The sequence below is a fragment of the Oreochromis aureus genome, linkage group 7 (assembly GCF_013358895.1).
Source record: "Oreochromis aureus strain Israel breed Guangdong linkage group 7, ZZ_aureus, whole genome shotgun sequence".
In the NCBI taxonomy this organism is placed as follows: domain Eukaryota; kingdom Metazoa; phylum Chordata; class Actinopteri; order Cichliformes; family Cichlidae; genus Oreochromis; species Oreochromis aureus.
The window spans coordinates 44,927,612-44,946,760 of NC_052948.1; the positions used below are offsets into that span (position 1 = coordinate 44,927,612).

The 19,149-nt window shown below is 42.2% G+C and overlaps 1 protein-coding gene across 3 annotated transcripts; it reads right to left on the bottom strand.

Moving 5' to 3' along the window:
- Window positions 1–4,470: 4,470 nt before the first annotated feature.
- Window positions 4,471–19,145, bottom strand: LOC116312203 (PH and SEC7 domain-containing protein 4). 3 transcript variants are annotated; one of them, XM_039614860.1, is made up of 18 exons: window positions 19,099–19,145; window positions 17,209–17,284; window positions 16,954–17,012; window positions 14,774–15,419; window positions 14,368–14,440; window positions 13,929–14,259; window positions 11,405–12,337; window positions 10,229–10,309; window positions 10,016–10,128; window positions 9,862–9,920; window positions 9,678–9,767; window positions 9,543–9,586; window positions 9,289–9,455; window positions 7,471–7,541; window positions 7,220–7,365; window positions 6,978–7,122; window positions 5,426–5,572; window positions 4,471–5,353 (listed from the first exon to the last, which is right to left on the bottom strand). In XM_039614860.1, exons 4-18 carry the CDS (start codon window positions 15,266–15,268, stop codon window positions 5,066–5,068), a joined length of 3,183 nt encoding a protein of 1,060 aa, XP_039470794.1. In that variant the 5' UTR covers window positions 15,269–15,419; window positions 16,954–17,012; window positions 17,209–17,284; window positions 19,099–19,145; the 3' UTR covers window positions 4,471–5,065. The 3 variants fall into 3 exon arrangements, with proteins under 3 accessions (XP_039470794.1, XP_031585424.1, XP_031585425.1); XM_031729564.2 differs by lacking the exon at window positions 19,099–19,145 and adding an exon at window positions 18,899–19,045; XM_031729565.2 differs by lacking the exons at window positions 16,954–17,012; window positions 17,209–17,284; window positions 19,099–19,145 and adding an exon at window positions 15,648–15,813.
- Window positions 19,146–19,149: the final 4 nt, after the last annotated feature.

Genomic DNA, 19,149 nt, shown 5'->3' on the forward strand with positions numbered 1-19,149 from the left:
CAAGGTGATTCCCAAAGAGCTATTAGCTGAAAACTTGGTATATCTATGTATAGTGTGCAGCATGTTCTTAAAAATTTGAGGGAATTGGACAAGTGGAGGACAAAAGAAGAAGTAGCCGTTCTGAAAAACTATCCACAGCAGTATTAACAGTATCTAAAAGCTATCTCCTTAAGAAACAGGCTGAGGTATGCCATGTTAGACAAAAACTGGACTTAAACTCTGATGGAGTGATAAAACCATCAGGTTTTGATCCACTTTGCAATACCATTTGGAAAGGCTCTGATTGGCAACAGCTTTGTTGTTCAGCCTGATAATGACGAAAGCATACCTGGAACACTGTCAGCCTCCCCAGAGCCCAGACCTCAACATTATTGAAGCAGTGTGGGATCAATTTGACCGAGAACCAATCAAAAGGCTGCCAGCGTCCATTACATGTGTTTCAATAACTTGCTGCACGTATTTCCCATGTTCCTCAAAAAAATAAGGAGAAAAAAAAGAAACAAGGAGAGTCTCATGATTTTTGCACACGACTGTATATTGTGGTTACGACCTTGGTCTAGTTCAAGGTGGAAGACCAAACCACCTACCGCAATCATCATCTAAATTTCGCTGTAAGTCAATTTGCTCTGATAGGCCAGAAAAGAAGCCTCAGAACACCTGAGCAGACTTCAAATGATATCACCTCTCTCAGATTTCAAGAAGTTATCTAATCTCCTCCATCTTTAACCATAATGCAGCTGGAACAAATGTGCCAGTCAAACAGAGCAAAGTGGCCAAACAGAGGCTGTTTCTGTGTTGGAGCAGGTAGAGGGAGGAAACACAGGTGCCCTGTGTCATACTGGCCTATTAAACAACACACAGACCCCGAAGGCAGGAAGCTACTATTAACCAGGAGACATCAAGAAAAACGCACCTTTCAAAGCACACACACACACACACACATGCAGCACTATACACACACGACGAAGGTGGATAAAATCTTCCAGGTATCAGGTCCTGCCCCGAGGGAGAGGACTGACCTGCAGAGGCCAGTGCAGTCAAACACCCAGCCAACAAACACCTCATTCAACGTCACACAGACATGTTGATTGTGCTGATTTATCCTCCAACTGCACACAGAAGATCAAAGATTACTAAGCAAAGGAAGAACACATTGGAAATATTCCTAGAACTGCTTCGAAAACGGGCTAAGAGATGAAACGAGATAAAGAAGTTAAACATTCCCGATCTGCTCCGCGTGCTGCATTGACCCTCTGTTTGTCCTGCATCTAAAAAAACCATAGAGTCTGAGCCCGAGGAGTACTGTCAGACTCTTGAGTGTGTGTGTGTGTGTGTGTGTGTGTGTGTGTGTGTGTGTGTGTGGGTGGACGATGAAGGGTAAAAAGAGGTCATGCATTAAAATGCCCTCAAGCAAGGCACTTGGCTTAACTCTTTTCAACAAGAGAGGCTCCTTTGCTGCTAAAAGGAAAAGGAGCTCTACTTCTTTGGACTGGGTCTGACTGGCAAATAAAATGAGAATGTCTGGCCGCTAGAGAAGCCACACTAATGAGTGCAGTTAAAAGAAAAAAAAGGGGGGGTAAAAAAGGCAGATGTCTTTCTACAGTTCCTCCTGTTTCTTGTAAAACAGATTACAGCGATAAACTTTCCCAAAACGATGAAAAAAGATAAATTTGCCTCAAAAAAATATATAGAGCGGGGGACGCTGGATAAGAGCGTGGGAGGATAAGAGTGGAGTTAATGTCTCGGCGAAAGAGGCAAGTGGGGTCTGAGTGGGGAGACGAAACTCATGAGAGGACCGCAAAGAGACTTCAAGGGCCCTGGACGGCCACACAGCACAACAGCAGCAGTCAAGAGCGGAGGGTGAAGACAGAGGCAGTGGAGGCGGTGTGTGGGTGGAGGGGAGACAAAGAAACATTTCAATAGCTAGAGTGGGAGAAATGAAGTGTTAGTGCAGATAAAAAGTAACAAGTAGAGCGTGCAAAGCATCAGCAGCAGATGGAGAATGTGCATCAGGAGGAGCATTGAGGGCAGAAAAAAAAGGGGCACAGGACTGATTGTGGTAAAGTTTATGTTTGCTGGCGGTGTTTTCAGGTGTTTTGCGGCTTATGTGCGACCCAGGGTGGAGGTTGAGCAATGTTTAAGCCACCTCGTGTACACACAAGGCGAGGAGAAAAGCACAATGAAATGAGGAAACCTTACGTGTCGTAGGGGAAAGGGGGGTCTATTCTGGATTGGCCCCTAATGATCACAACTTGAGGTCTTGCCTTTTTAATTACCCATCCAGGCCTGACTGAGACGCATGAAGCTCGAGAATGGAGTGGCGCAGATTGGACAAAAAAAACAGGCCACTTCCTTGGAAAAGATGCCCTCTGAACCCAGCAGCTAATGCAGCCCCTGCTGCTTCAGCCTACTCATTATTGTTCTTGGAGAGGAGGAGGAGAGAGAGGGTCACTCCAAAACAAGCCCACCACCATCACCGGCTGAAGTCATGGTCCACAGGCCATGTGAGAAGAGCTCCCGCTCAAGAGATCCTCTGCGACGCCAGCGCCAAACGGGCACCTTCGGCACAGATTGCGACCCCGGAATGTAAACCATTATTAAAGCGTTTCTGTCTGAGCTGGAAAAGCAGGAGACGCTAATGGCTGCCTCTCGCTGTAACATTTCGTCACAGGCCCGAGAGCATGTAGGTTAGCCGAGATGGCGTCGGCCCCTCCCCGCCCCTCTGGAGGTGCTATGACGGCCCCGGGCCCCCGTCACTCATGTGGCCAATCAGTCACCCTCATCTGCACAATCTGACTTTATCTTAATGAGCTGTTGTTATTCCCTTGAATGAATGGAGACAGTTTCCATTCAGAGGACAAGCTGGGCTTCATCGCCTGATGGAGAATCCCGTGTTTCTCTCATGTCTGTCCGTCCAGGAGGGGAAAAGATCTAAATATACAAAAACAGCTTCAGGTGCAATGAAACGTCCATTTGTTCGGTGCGTTCATCCGATTCTGACCTGCAGACGGGACGGTGTGTGCTTGTCTGCATTGTCTGTGCTCTTCATTGTGTTTCCTATTGTCGCATCACATTCCTGTGTGGGGAATGTGTGTGTGTTTAGAGGTGGGGGTGGTGGTGGTTCTAGACATCCTGCTCTTTTGTTGGTCACCCCAGGTCGGCTGCTGCTCGACATGTCAGCCTGAGAGATCACAAAATAAGACCCGTGCCACTGCAGTGATCTCACACACACACACACACACACACACACACACACACACAGACACGCACACACACACACACACAGACACGCACACAAGAACCGACGTGTACACACCTTGAGCTCTGCTGTCTAACACTCCTGGCACAGATGGGTTAATGGTAACCATGGCATCACAGACAGACTTTATATTTTTCACTTTTTGAGGGTTTTTTGTTCTTTGGGTATCAGGTTTTGTTTTTTCCAGACCCTGAATAATTTTATTGGTTTAATCATCCTCTGTTCAATATCTTTGCCAAAAGTCTGAAGAAGGTATGATCAGGTAAACGACCAGCATAAATTACTGTTCACGGCACAGTTTAAAAACTTGATATATACACTTCAGCCAAACAAGTTTACAAGAAACAAATTTATGCGGGTAGATGTGACCAAGACAACACGCTGAAGTTCAAACAGGAGACTCTGGATGCGGCGTAGTTGTTCTGGTCCAAAAAAGAGAAAATATTCAGATGTCTGAGTAGAACGGCCACACTGTTCGAGCTGAGATGAAGGTAAAAGTAACTGAAAAAATGCAGAAGAGCATACCTGAACACACAACACATCAACCCTTGAAGCAGATGGGCTTCAGCTGCAGAAGAGCATACCGGATTCCGCTCCTGTCAGCTAAGAACAGGAAACTGTTCATAAAAGCACCTTTAGAATGTGCAGCTGACAAATCTGCAGCACCTGTGTGACACTTTCATGTTACTATAGCCCAAAATCTCGGAGGAATCCGGATCCAACGAGGTACTGACCATGTGTGCCCAATAAAATGGCTGATGAGTCCATTATGACCGAGTTTTGTAGTTAAAAACAAAAATAGAGGAGCTAAGATTCAGTGTGCTGACAGCTTACTTACAAGAAAGTACATTTTGTGTCAAACCAACAGAGTACACTGGCCAGAAATCCAACCAACAAACACACACCAGGTATCTAGGAATGACCACGTTTAACCGTATTAGGTTACTAATAAAATCAATTAAACTTTTAGTCTTTAACGGACCAAAAATACAATTATAAAATAAATAAGATGGCACAAAACAAATAAATTACAGTCCAAAAATCGATTCAGATTCATTTTGTTGTGAAAACAAGTGCCACACAAGTATCTGTGTGAGCTTTTATGGCAGATATTCTAATATCAGTGATGGCATTTATGGCTATAAAAACAAGGTTGTTTTGAAAACGTGCTAAAAAATGACGATAAATAACAGGAGCTGAAACCAAAAGTGTCTCCAGAATACTGAATAATAAATGTAAGTTATATTTTATTGTGGAAAAGGAACCCTTCATTTGAACAAAACATGTAACAGAGAGAGAAAATAAACATTTCATACATATGATATAGAAAAACAAAAGTGCAACGAGGATTCTTTAGAAAAACGACTTCACAACAGACAGGACGGCTGGGCGATATCACAGAGCAATATCCTGTGCTACAGTACCCCCTTGTGGTGCAAAGCACAGTGAAAAACATCTGTGCCATTCTGAGTACCGAAAAACAAAAATTCAAATTCAAAAATTCAAACAACACTAAATAAATTAGGTCCAGGAATTTAAGTCACTCAAAAAATTAGGTCAGGGTCTCCCCTCGGTCCTGAGGGAGTTTGAGGATTATGGATTACCTGAGGTTTATCTTTACTAAAAAGTGCACAAGATCAATAAGTTGCTAAGGCAGTTTTTAGATGAGACTTGGGTGTTTCTTTGTTCTTTGCTCGGTGCTTCCACAAACTAAAAAAAGAGTAACGTCAGCGCACCTCCGGCGTGCATGAATCTAAACTTTCAAAGGATATAAACTGGTCGTGTGATCTGTGAGCGAAGCAGCTTTCAGACCTCTTTGTTCCACCGAGGAATGATGGGCTTGCGATACGTCCGTCTCTCAGAGATGTTTCGTCTGACTTTGACCACCGTTGGAGGCGCCACCTCCAATTCCAGAGAAGGGCTTGAGTGGGACTTTTTAAGCATGCCTTCCTCATCGTCTTCCTCTCCCAGAGAGTCAGCGCACACAGCTTTATCAAATGAGTTCAGGTCTGCTGCGTTTAACTCGCCGTTGCCTGTCTTTTTCACGCTCTTCCACCCCTCCAGCATCCGAATGTAGGTCTCATAGCGACATATCTGTGGGACACATGCTGATGAGTGGCTCAATTAATAATCATATATGGATATAAAATCCTGGGTCCATCTCACCTCATGCTGCAGGTACTCTGCTTTCACACGGTACTCCTCCATATCCCGGGCTTTGGCCTTTTTGCTGTCCAGCGTGCTTTGCTGCTGGTTCGTGAGGTCCATCTTGAAGGACTCCAGCATTTTTGCATGAGACTGAAGCTGATGCTCCTGCACAGGGAACACATGAGAGGCAAATATAAATGACGCAAACACTGGTGAGGAACCGACAGAAACAACAGCAGGGAAGCACTATTGGGGAATCACCTGTAGCTGGACACACAACTGAAATACAAAATGTATAAAATGCCTCTAATGGTTTCAATATTTACAGCCACCAGAGACAGTAGGGGTGTCAAACATAGGGCTGGGGGGCCAACCTGGCCCAGTGGGAAATTATAAGGAGGGCATAGACTTCTGTACTGTACTGTATTTTCATAGATTTAACAAATTGTCCTGTTGATAAAATGTCAAACAAAACAAACATTTAGCCAAGTCACGAATGAATTAGATGCTAGAACAGATTTCCTTACCTGGATGATTGAGCGTGCATCGAGACATATTCGCTAGAACCTTTTTCTGTAATTTTACACATATTTCTTTTAATTTAAGCCCAAAGAGTCATGCTGTCAGCATTTCCTCCATTTACTACAGCAGCATTTTTCTTATCATGTAGAGACATACTTTTGTAATTGCACTTCTTTTTTCTCATATGACGATATCTGAGGGATTCAATGTGTAGTTGAACTTCTTTACATTGAAAAGGGGATTTTCACTGGTCTGCCCCACTTAAGGTCAAAGTGGGCGATGTAAAACGAGTTAGACATCGCTGGTGTAAAACATGGACGTAGCTCCCAGGTTGGAAAAAATAAAGCCCATGTGGGCGGACCTAAAAACCTGCATTCTATCTGGAGGTCATTAGCTGTGTTTGCCAAACTCTTTCCTGATGAGTTTGTGGGCTCGCAAACTGATTTCAGCTCATAATGACTAAAAAAATGAGGTTTATTTTGTAAGTCTTTGTCATACTATATTTCAAAATGGAGGATTATCTGTGGTATGTTTGTTTGCTGACAACTGAGTCAGTGGTTTCCCAGTCTAACCAGCTCCTCCTCGTGTTATCCGTTTTTTTGAAACCAAGATTGCAGAAAAGGCTAATCTTCAAAACAGGACTTAAGAAACAAAGAAATGATATCACTGTAGCGTTTATGTTTATGCTGGCTGTGAGAGACACCAAAATACATTAAAATGTACATTTTTCTAATATTATCAAACGAAGGAACACTTGTTTTATGAGAAGTAAAAGACAAGGGTTATCTAAATAAACCTAATTCGGTATTTTTAACTCCTTTTTGTCTCGAGATGATTGAAAATCGTAAGTAAATACATTAGAACATTATTCTAAACTAAAGGAAGCACAGATAGAGCCATTAAAAAACAAATTAAATATAACAGGCCTACTCCGTCACTTCTAATGAGCAAAAATTTCAGTCACATGAAGGTTAATGAAGCATGTCCACAGCAAAACACAAACACAAAGTGGTGGTTTGTCTGAGTGGACAGCTCAGTGTGTGTGTACCAGAGTCTCAGCCGACTGCGACGCGGGGAGGATCGGTCTGCGGAACTTCCTCTGGGAGCCGACGGCAGCCGGGAACGGAGGCGCCGAGTGAAGAGCCGAGATTAAGTTGATGCGGCTGATCCACGAATTCATCTCCGCTTTGGACCTGAGAAGAAAAACAAATGACTGTTCTGACACCGGCTGTTGGACCCTTTGGCACAAATGCACATATGTACACTCGGCTTGGACGTGCTGCGACTTACGAGGCCTGAAAGAGGAAAACCCTCCAGTCGGCCGTCTGCAAACGGAAGACGTGCGGCTTCTTGGTGTAATTGGCTGCTGGTTCAGCCAGAGAGTGATGCACGCTCACCACCTCCTCGTTAATGTGCTGATCCCTTCGATAATCATTCTAACGCACAAAGAAACGCACAATCACAAAACACAGGAAATGATGCTCTATTCTGTATAATAGACTCTGTTACACTATTAACAAAGCAGGAATGGAGTTACTGACCTTCTGTAAGTAAAGGACCATTCCTTTAAGCTCTCCATCAAAAGTCTTCCAGCTTCTCTTCCCCCATGGTGCTGCCACACAGAAACATCCAGCAGTTAGTAACAAAACTCATGCAAAGGAGACGTTAACGTCTTTAAAAGTCACCAAACCTCCTCCTGCAACATAAAAATACTGGCGGCTGCCAGTGTTAGCCCTCAGGCTTCAGATGCACATATGGTATAAATCTGAAAATCATAGCTGATTTCCTTCTCGAATTATCGCATTCATAAGATTTTCTGAACATTAAGTTCTGAAAATCCTGTTCAAGGTCACTGAGATTCAAACCTGTTTTTTGAGATTTTTAGTAGATGCACCTATGGTGTCAATTTCAAAATCCTACATCGCCTCATTCTCAACTTCTTCATTTACAAACTCAGGTGTCCACGCCGACCACCCAGCAGGGCATATAACCCATCAGCCTTTTACAGCTGAGGGTTCAAAACAATATCTGCCTGTATCAACCCTCGTGTGGACTTCATTAGTTTCACTTTGCTTTTGCTTTCAGACCTGCCTTAAGTCTTCAGGCACAGATTCAACAATTTGCTGGAAACATTCCTCAGAGATTATGCTTCATGCTGACATGACAGTATCACTCAGCTGCTGACCTCTGGCATCAACTGCTGCTTACTGGATAGTCTCCTTTTTTCAGCCCATTTACTGTAAACTCTAGAGGTGGTTGTGTGGGGAAAATCCCAGAAAATCAGCACTTTCTGAAATATGAGATGATCCCGTCTGTCACGAACAACCGACCTCATTTCATTTCATTCTAACGTTTGTTTTGAACTTCATTGTGTGATCTTGTTCACATGAGTTTTTGCTGTGCGACTGCATGGTTAGATGTTTGTGTTACCGAGCAGCTGAACCCGTGTACTTAATAAAGTGGCCACTGACTGTAAAATCTCATTACACCACTGTACCATCTGCTTCATTCTCAGTTTGAGGTGTTACAGGTAAGAGTTCTGCCTCCTGAGGCTAAGTGGTAACTGGGGAATAGACTGGAACGATAAAACATAAAATGTTCACAAAATATTCTTGATAATTCAAAATAACTGTACTTATGCGCACACCTATACATTTATTTCCATTTATTTTAAGAGCATTATATGTTTGAGGTGAGTAAAGAGTAAAGTTTAGGGCTTGTTTTTAGTTTTTCTTCAAATTAATTTAAGATGTAGTTGGTTTCCAGAGCAGATTTAGTCTTTTCAGTTTCACTTTTATTGTTTAAAATCCACAGTTTCAGACCAGATGCGATAAAATATAACTCTTTTTTTTTTAACTGGGAAATCTCTGATTTCTGAACCATGGAAAACAACATCCCAAAACAAAACAGCTCAGAAAAAATACTTTGATAATTTTTGTGCTTTTAAGTTTTAAAGGAAAAATGTGTTCATTAGTTTTGGAGTGAGTAACTCTGACGAGCTTGATGTCTAAAGAGCCTGAATTTGAGCTTGGTACTTTGTTAGGAAGTCCCTTCCTCACAGATATTTCATGAGTAGCTGTGGAAGTGGAACTACTGCAAAGTGGAAGCATTTAGGCATCACAGCAACTAGGCCACAAAGTGGAAGACCACGTGAAGTCACAGTGTGCTGAGGCGCATTGTGAGCAAAAGTCAGCAACGCTCTGTTGACGTAATAACTGCAGAGCTCCAAACCTCCTCTGGTGCACAGAAACAGTGCACTGGGAGCTTCGTGGCATGTGCAGCTTCTGTAGCTGTAACGTGTAGATGGTGCATCTAATGCTGCAGCGTGAATTTCAGATGTGTATCTGTGTCGCACTCACTGCGCTTGCCGTCGATGTCAGCGTGGAGCTTTCTCTGGAGAAACCCGTTTTTGACGACGGCAGCCTTTTTGTCGTGAGGAACGTCCAGGAAGGGGTTATCCTTTGAACGCAGCCGCGGACTGTCGCCTGGATCTTCATTCACTACTTTCTTCAGCTCATCCTCATCACTTTGACATAAAAATGGAAGAATATGTGAGTGAGATCACACGTGAAAATCGAGGAGGACTGACGTATTTCACAACCGCTTTACTTACACAGCCCATTCCAGCGGCTCGTTCTTTATGGAGTTGTAAAGACTCTGCAAAGAGAGAAAAAGCTTCATCAATCAGGACTGAACTTTTCTCGAGGAGCTCTCCGAAGGAAAAACTGAAGATCTAGGAAAGCATTACTTTCAAGAGATCCTTGCTGAAGTTCACTCCATCATTCATTCCGTCCAGGTTTGACACAAACTTAGAAGACGACATGGATTTTCCTACATGCTGTCAACACACACACACAAAACATGTTTGATTACAGCACCATGTCCAAACAAAGTTTACAATGATTGCTCTAAATGCCACAAATCTCTCCTACCTGTCCATGCAAGTCAGTGTTGAGAAGCATCAGGGCACATGTCAGAGCCAACACAGCCCCTGAGGACATTAAAAAAAGAAGTGATGTTGACACAAGAATCCGTTAAATGTAAGTTCCTATCTCTGTATCTCGCAGCATGACACGACAGGCTCACCTGAGGAGGAAAAGGAGTCAGGGTTGCACTGATGGAAGCGGCAGGAGAAATGCTGCAGCACGCGCTCTCTCTCCTGCGTCTCTCCTATCAGCACCACCACTTTGAGAAAAGACCTAAGAAGGAAAGAAAACGACTAGGAGATGCTCTCTGAACCTCTGCATTTTAAAAGGAGACGTCGGTGGAGGCGATCCAAGCTGCTGTTTGTTTTCTTACCTCAGGGAGTGATCCAGAGTTTGGCCGTTGAAGTCAAAGAATTTCAGGTATTCTTCTCCGACAGTGCGGCTGAAGTCGTTACTAAATAAAAACAATTGATGAATAAATAAAAGAGAGAAGAAGAAAAAATAAACTACGTCAGCGCTGTCACCGCTTTATTTATCTGCCACATTCATCTGTAGTTTTATGTCATGGGGAAGGATGTGGTGTTACGAAAAAAATACTGACTTCTTCAATACAACAGCAAAGCATTAACACGCCCAAACCCCCTTACCCAACCCCACTCCGCAACAGCTTCAGTGACTCAATGTTATCAGGCTGTTATTTAAAGGCCTCAACAGGTGGAAATACAGAACTTTTTCAAATTGAGGGCAGAGTAAATTTTAATTCAAGTGGGACTTTAAGGTCTTAAGGTGTCATATGTTTGGGGTGGCTGTCATCTACTACTCAGAAGGTTGGTGTTCGATCCCTGGCTGCTCCTGCCTGCATGCCAAAGAATACTTGGAATACAAAAGGGTGAACCCCATTGGATGAAATCTCTAAGCATTATAACGCAGAGGACAGAGCACATCAGAAGGTGTTGAGAGTAAATCAGCATCTTCGAAACAATGCAAAGTTGTTTCTTTTGGGCAAATTATGATGATTTAAGATCATATATGAAATAACTGAAAATATACAAAATATAGCAGTGCTCCACCACCTTTGGCATTAAACTAGATGATTAGTAACAGTTTTTTTTCATTTATCTATATATCTGAAAAAATGTGAAACCCATATGCTGACTTAAAAAAAATGTAATATGTGTGTCATAGCCTACTTCGGTCACCTGGCAGTGGTGACAGGTGGTAGCTAGCATAGACACAAACATATGTCCTAGTACTTAGTCCAAAATTCAGACGCTTCTTTTACATTTTTAAAAGTATTCTGCACAAAAACAGATAGGACTCAAAGTAGCTTAAAATTATGAGCTATTTACTACACGTATGCACACTTAAATTATAATATAATCATAATAATAATGGATGCTTTTGCATTTAAAAAGGTGTGAAGATTTGTCAAAGTCTCCACTTTTGGATTTCTTTAGTATTTAAACATGCATTTAAGTAACCTCTTCTGTGGAGCCACCACCAAAAGAACACAAAAATAATTCAAATCTATTAAAATATATATGCTTACTCTTTGTCTAAGTGCTTCACCACATCTCCACGTTGAATCTCGTCCAGCTTGAACAGCTTTTCGGCGAGGATGCGGGCCTTCTCTCTGTCCACCTCGCCTCCATTCATAAGAGGCACCGCTGTCTCCAGGGACGTGGGCTGCTTTCCGTTTGCCACTACTGTTTCTAAATCTCCATCCTCAGTCCCCCGGACATCTTCTGTTAGATCTGAAGTCTCACCCTGTTTTTCCTCCTGATTTAACTCCTCCTGAGTTTCGGTTGTATTTACTGGTTCCTTAGCATCTTCTGAAGGCGCTATCTCTTCTTGCTGCCCTGCCTTTCCAGGGTCTTCAGCTTCAACACAAACAGCCTGCTCCAACTGAGGAGACTCCTCTGGCTGCTCTGCATCTTCAGGTTGGATTACCTGGTCTGTCAGTTCCATCTCTGGTGACTCTTCCAGATGCTGGGGTGGCTCTAAGTGGTCAGCGTCTTCCTCGGTTTCATGTGACGCCTCTACTGGTATCTGCTCTGGGTTTTCAGTCACCTCGAGCTGCTCAGGCTCTGTGTCCTGCACCTCAAGCTGCAGTGAAGCATCTGTGTCCTGCAAAGCTGTTTGAACACAGTCTTGTTGCTCTAAACAATTTAAATCCTCCATTTTTTCAACCACGTCTTGTTTGTTTTCTATCCTCTCTGCATTTTCTAAAACCTGTAACGCTGCTCCCTCATCGTTGTCCACAGCCTCTGGCTGTTCAGGCTCCACGTTCTGTTCTACATCTTCACACATTTCTGTCCGACTGGTGAGATCTTCATGTAACTGGTTCAGTGTCTCTTGGTCCTCTTCAGCACTGAACTGCAGGCTTTCCTCCAAAAGCTCTGGGGGTGGCAGATCCACTAGCTTATCTGCCTCTGTGGACACTCCAGTGTCATCAGTTGGAAGGGGCTCTGGAGGTACCTCCCTAAAAAGTGTGCACGAAATATGCAGTGGAGTTATTGCAAAAAATACTATACAGTAAAAAAAAAAACTTGCATGACACAGTGGAAGCATACGCAGTTAGCAAGGGCCAGAGATGTCAATCAACCTCTTCTGCATGACATTTACTGACTTGTTTCTCTGTGTGGCTTCTGTCAACACCACTACTTTAAATAAAGCTGTTCTTAGCGAGCATGCTCTCAACTTGTTTGGTGTTAGATGACAAAATAATTTAAATGCAACATAAAAACTAATACACATAGAAACTGTGTATTAGTAACCATTAAATGTTATATCACAAAAACCTGGACGAGGAGTAGGAGGTCTTCGGTCAAAGAAATATATTTAGCTAACGCCTACAGCACGTAGGCGTTAAAGACATAAAGACATACTCGTTAAAGACATACCATTACATACCAACCACAATCTTCGGGTCTTTTGGAGTTGTGATAGCGCTATTTGATAGGCCGCAGTGCCATCATTGTTCTATTTTCACAGTTTAACTACCTACTATTCTAATATTCGTCACCTAAAATTCAACAGTGGTGGCATTTATTATTAAAAGCAGCATTGAGCCATTATTAGAAATTACCAGGAAATAGATCAAAAATACATCGCCTCCACACCACAGTCAGTTGCACAGCAATCGTTATGTTGCATAGGAGCTGTTATGTTGCTATGCAACTCCCTCATCATAATATCTAAATTAACATTTCTTTAAAAAATTTCGCAAACTCGTTTCCTTAGAAAATCTGCATACAGTTTAGATCACATGGTTAAATTAGGACAAATTGTTTCTTGTGAATGGACAGCCGTCAGAATAACTTAAATTTTCTGAGTTAGCAATGTAGTATTGGGACTGGGAGGAGACCCAAACCCAGCCTCATGGGGTCAAAAGCTAGCGTGGATCCTTCGGAGTAGCTAAGAGTATGATTGTGTCAGATACCTGAATTTTAAAATTTTAAAAAATGCAGAATTGACTATCAAAAGGTCAGTAAGAATTTAATACCTTGGCCAGAAAGCAAAAAATTTTGTATGGGTATGAAAACACCCTCCTCTCGGGAGACGAGACAACACTTACTAGCACTTTAAAGATGTTGTGGCAAAATTAAGTCTCTGGTTCTTTCAGTATGGACCTAATACCCAATCACAATCTTGTTAAGAAAAATAATGTGATAATTATATTTGAGCTGACATTCTGCAAACATATTTTTCATTCCCTACATTAAATACTGACCAAATCTCCTTTAAATTTACTGACAAGTTGTGAAAATGTCAAGTTTTCCATCTTGTAGACTTAAAGATTTTTCTTGGTTTTAGTTGGTTACTGTAACAAGTCGACCTCACCCAGAAAGCTTTTTTAGAAAAATCATTGCTGATTTGGTGTCAGAAATGATTAAACGTGGTTCTGTCATGTATTCGGTGTTAAACATACCGAGTTCTTTTTGGTTTCAGAATCAAGCGACAGTATAAAATATTAACAGCGTTTCACAGATGATTTATTCACACTTTTCACTCAGTGGGTTTAATGTTAGCACATGTTTCCTGTTCCCCTTTTTCAAGCTCATGATACTCACACATTCATCAGACAAATGACACTTTCTTCACTGCAGGATGCGTTTGCCTCACTCTGCCCTTCTTCTACCTCGCCCCGCTGCTCGTTCTCTTCCTCGATTTTGTCACCATTTGCTGAAGTTCGCTTTTCCTCCGACTCTCCTGACTCCTCCTGCCCAGTCAGCAGAACACAGGAGTCTTTCTGTTCCTCTTCTAGCTTTAAATCTACAAAGCTGTCCACATATTCATCCGAGCTTCCAGTTCCCAGAGCAGTATCGATTAGTTCCTCAGTTTCAGCGGGATGTGATGTCACTGAGCGACCCTCCTCTTCTTCCGATTCTGCTCTCAATGGGACTAGAAGCGTGTGAATACGACGGAATGCAGTTAACTTATAGAAAATATTACTGAAAGGCAAGCCATCAAGGCCATGAATGTTTAACAACAACTCTGAGTGATACATACCGTTATTACTCTCTACCAGCTCATCTTCTTTCCCCCGTGTGTCCAGCTCTTGCACATCTGCAGCATCACATGGCTGAAAATTGCAACACGGGCCACTGAACATTAGTTGTGAGAGAAAAACTTGTGATTGCCTTTGGGTTTGCGAGCAGGAAGATACATGCTGAGGCTCATCTGACTAACATTACATAAACCCTGGTCCACCTAACTCTGCTCAATCTGCCACAGCAACCCAAAGACAGAGATGCTGAGTTATGCTCAATAAAGAAAGGGTTAACGATACAGGAAACTGTAGGTAAACGTGTTAACATTCACTCAGGAAAAAGAAAACCCTAAATAACCTAACAACCTCACACACACCTTCTTTATATCCCCATCTAAAAATAAATAAATAAATAAAAAACCTTACCTCAGTGTCACTTCCTGTCCACTCAGGTTCTGAGTTCAGTGGCTGTGGATCGAGGCCAGCTTCTTCCTCCCTGCTCTCTGCTTTGAAAAGCTCAGCGCTGACATCCTCTTGAGAGTCGTGAAGTGATGGGGAAGTGCTGCCTTCATTCGTCACAGTGCTGACATCCTCAAAGTCCAGCTCATTGGCTGAGCTGCTGTCAGTCATGAGGAGAGGCTGCTCTGCAATGGGATCAGGCATGTCCCACTGAACTGTAGCAAAGGAAAGTCGGGGGCTGGTACAGTTGACATGACACACTGGCCATATCATTTGGCCCCACTGTTCCACCTCCTCAGAGGCATCACAGCCCTCCTTAGGGCTGAGATTGGCCTGATCCGACAATGCTGCTGCCTCCTCTTCCCCATTGATGGACTGATGATCTATACAGTTACTTGATTCTTGCTGAAGCACAGAATCTGTAGCAACTGTCTGAGAGGTGCACAAGCTGTCCTCCTCCATAAGCGCCTCTCAGTAGTTATCAGTGTATTTGTGGGTTGTGGTGAGAGGTGTTAAATCTACAGATGTATGGCTACAAAATGTCCTCGTTGGCCGAATGACAGACAGGCGCTTTTTAAGGTGAGCCCCCTTCCGGGTGCTGCATTTCACAGATCTGTAACAATTTAAAAAAAGGAGAAAAAAAATACAAAACATCAAACTACTGCCACGTTTTAAAGCTTTTTGAATCTCGCATTAAAAGGAAAATGGAGAAACTCCCCCGGGGGGGGGGATGATTAGTTGACAGACAAAAAAGCCATTCATAAAACTCTGCTATATTTAGTTGTAAAGAAACTGCCGCCATTCAAATACAGATTATCATTATAGTTAAAACTGCACTCACCACTTGTATGGCAACATAATCCGGTTTTGTCTGTAATTTTATTTTTATCCCATCATGTTCATTTGGCAAGGATCTCAAATTCTTGGCGTGTGTTTGCAGTTATGCAGTGCAACAGGCTTTAAGTAAAATGTCACAGAAGCACGCTTGTACTTCCTGACCACAGAAAATCAGCGAAGCAAGAGAGAGTCAGAGGTGTGCATGGTGAGGATAGAGAATCGAGGCCTAGGGAGGGGCTGAGGGGTTGCTTCTGGCGAGCAGTTTAACTGTCTGCATTCTGCGTTTATCGTTTTATCGCCACATCGCACTGCGAACCTGGCTTGTGGATAAAGCCGGGTCTCTGCTTTAATTACGATGCTTGTTATCGACACAAACAAAAGAGTGTCAAGGGTGTCTCTCCTGTCAACACAGATGCCAACAGGAAGCAAAATACCACCTGCCTTTGCACTTTGGGAGGAAATAATAATCAGTATTATTCGACTACTTTAATGTCACCTTCATCTATGCCACTCTCTCTCTGGAAGATGCCTTTTTATTGAAAACTTTCTGTCTATCTTCATTATTTTATTCACGTCAGATAACCAACATCCGGGATAGACATTGACCACATTTCCTGTGTGGGTGCTCACTTCTCAGTTCCTGTCAGCGTGCAGCAAGCGCTACATTATGGGAGGCAACAAAGAGAGAAAACTCTAAATGAGTCACATTATGTTTGAAAACAAAATGCTTAAATTGTTGCTTTTCTTTTTCTTTTAATTTCTCCAGACGGTAATAAAAATGCATTTTAAAGTAACGCCCAGGCCTCAACATTGAACATCGACGGTGCTGTCCTGATTTCAATCTCTCCTTGATAGACTTTTGTTTCATACAGCAACAGTTTTGCACCAGATTATATGCGGCAGCATTGTTGATGATAAAAACTTTACCAGTGAAAGCCAGATGGCTGTGAAGCTTTGCGGAAACATTCCTCAGACACAATAAAAGAGAAAACAAGAATAAAACTTGGTGACTTCAGCCAAAACATTTAGACATATTCTGACTAAGCTGAGTGTGGTCACGAGAGGTTGCTTAGATTGCATGGGAATATACTCACCAAAATTACATGCTAGGGGGATGGTTAACACAAATTAAAGGAGAAGTATAAATGGTAACGGAAAAAAAGATACTAGAGGGAAAAAAGGGAACACAGGCACGTTATATGAAGTAAAAGTTTTGAAATGGCTTAATAATGATACTAGTATTCAGAGGAATAAATGTAAAACCAATCTTATTATATGAGGAATATTTTCAAATGTGAAGCGTGACTTACCCCCTCTGGGCTCTTTAAAGCAACATCATATGATCAGCCAGCTTGTGAGTTCTTAAGTCCTGTGGAGGGAAAGGCAAACCACTGTGTTATACCGGCTTTATATCGCTGTGCACTGACAGAAACAGCCACTCACCACGCAGACACAGAGAAGCCTGCAAGTAAGCCTCAGAGCTGTGTACAGCAAACAAGTCTCATATCCACCTGGCAGCCTTTAAGTGTAGGTTACAAGTCCAAGTCTGGACCAGCTTCCCTTACCTTCTTCCTCATGCTTCCTGTCCATATTGACTAGATCAAACTCGTGGTTAAGTCTCCCTGCGTAGTTTTTTTCGACCTGAACAGCAAGTAAAAGGAGGGAAAGGAGGAAAAGATCTGCTGAATGGCAGCAACAAGGAGGAAGAAAAGGTTCGTTGTGATTGGCAGATGACTCAGGAACTAAAAGGACACCTGAGAGGCCTGGCCCCCGCCCCACTGGCCTAAAGGCATGCATGCAAACACACACACATACACACACAACCACAGAGACACCAGTGAGGTGAGGGGAGTGGCCCGACTTCATTCTTTCAGATGCCACTAGGAACGATGTGGAAAAACCAGAAGGTATCCAGACTCATTAGCAGTTACTCTTTCTGCTGGTGCCAACTGTGAGCAGAAAAGCCTGTTTGACACATACAAGACATTTTTTAAGACTTATTTCAAGGCATTCCTCTCTCTCAAATGAATTCATCCTATATTTAGCATCAAATCATTCAGAGAGTTGTGTTTGCCTTTTATTTCACTGGTGTAAAATAAAGAGAAATACCTTTTTTTTTAAACCTTTATTGGATGAGGAAACACATAAACTGGCCTCTCTGTATCTCACTAGTTGTAAAACCAGCAAAAAACCGCCTATGTGACAAAACGTGAATAGCCGTTGAGACAAGTGTTGTTTGTGCATAATTTCTACACTTAATGGTCTACAAATGATAGCACCATATCCAATCATACACCTGCTCAACTAAAACTAGCACAAGTACAAGTATCTATACACAGAGCAACAATAGTTGGTGTAATGTCAATGTAACCTAGCTATAGACCTTTTCAAGGTATCAATAGAGAAATCATTCAACTTTGTTTGTTTTACGACCTTATAGCACTTTTATTATACTTCAGTTGCATTTATTGGTGTTCTATGTCTATAATGTTTTTTGTTCAGTAGAGCTACAGTTCACTGTTACTGTTTTCCTGGAAGGTTGGCTGGATACTGACTGGCAAATGTAACGTTTCCTTTAGCAGCTGTCTACTCAGCTCTTTCACAGAAGCCAGTCCAACAAGTACCAAGCAAGAGAATAGCCTGTATTTGGGTGTATACAAATTCTGTGTTTATGAATGAAAAGTGTAAATGTTTAGCTATACTATCTAATTGCTATTATTGCCACCTTGCTGCAGTACCGTGAAGGAGCTGTCTTTGACTGCACAGGCCTGCACTTTGACGTATGTGTTACATTTGTGAAAATTGCCCATGTCAGTCATGAAAAATGCTCAGAATTAAATGTTTCTTTAGGTTTGTCTGTTTCCTGTATACATACGAAAAAAAATGGGAGGTGAGCAACTATGGTAGCTTCACTAAACTTACTTTGCAACGTAAAGATGAAGAATTTCATTGAAAGTCCTACAAATATATATAAAAAAAATGTCCGGTGATAGCCATATTAACAAGTTAATTTTCATCTCTAAATGTCATTAATATTATTAGCATTAGCACTCTGTTAGCTTAGTTAGCAGTTGGCTAACTGCAGTAACTCATAGCAAGAGTTATTCCCTGTTACAGTTTTTATACCGTTAAGTTGGTTTATATATTTAACATATAAATATAAATCCCCAGGAACTGCTTTGTTACCTATACTCTAGAAATGTATTAGCATTATTAGCATCAGGATGGGCATTGGTATCAAAATATTAGTATTACCTAACATTTTAGGTGAACATCCTTGCCGCTGGGGTAATGTGGAGTTTCTGCAAACAATTTTACAATATTGGCTCTACTGCAGTATTATTACAGTACTACAGTATTATTATTGCTCCTACAAGTACGTTTGTTGCTGTTAAAGAGACTTTAACAAACACAAACAGTCAATTGCCCTCCACACCAGCAGGGGCGCTACAAACCTGGGAGCCGTCGTACAAGCAGAATCGTCCTCTACTCGCTGTCTCTGCTTT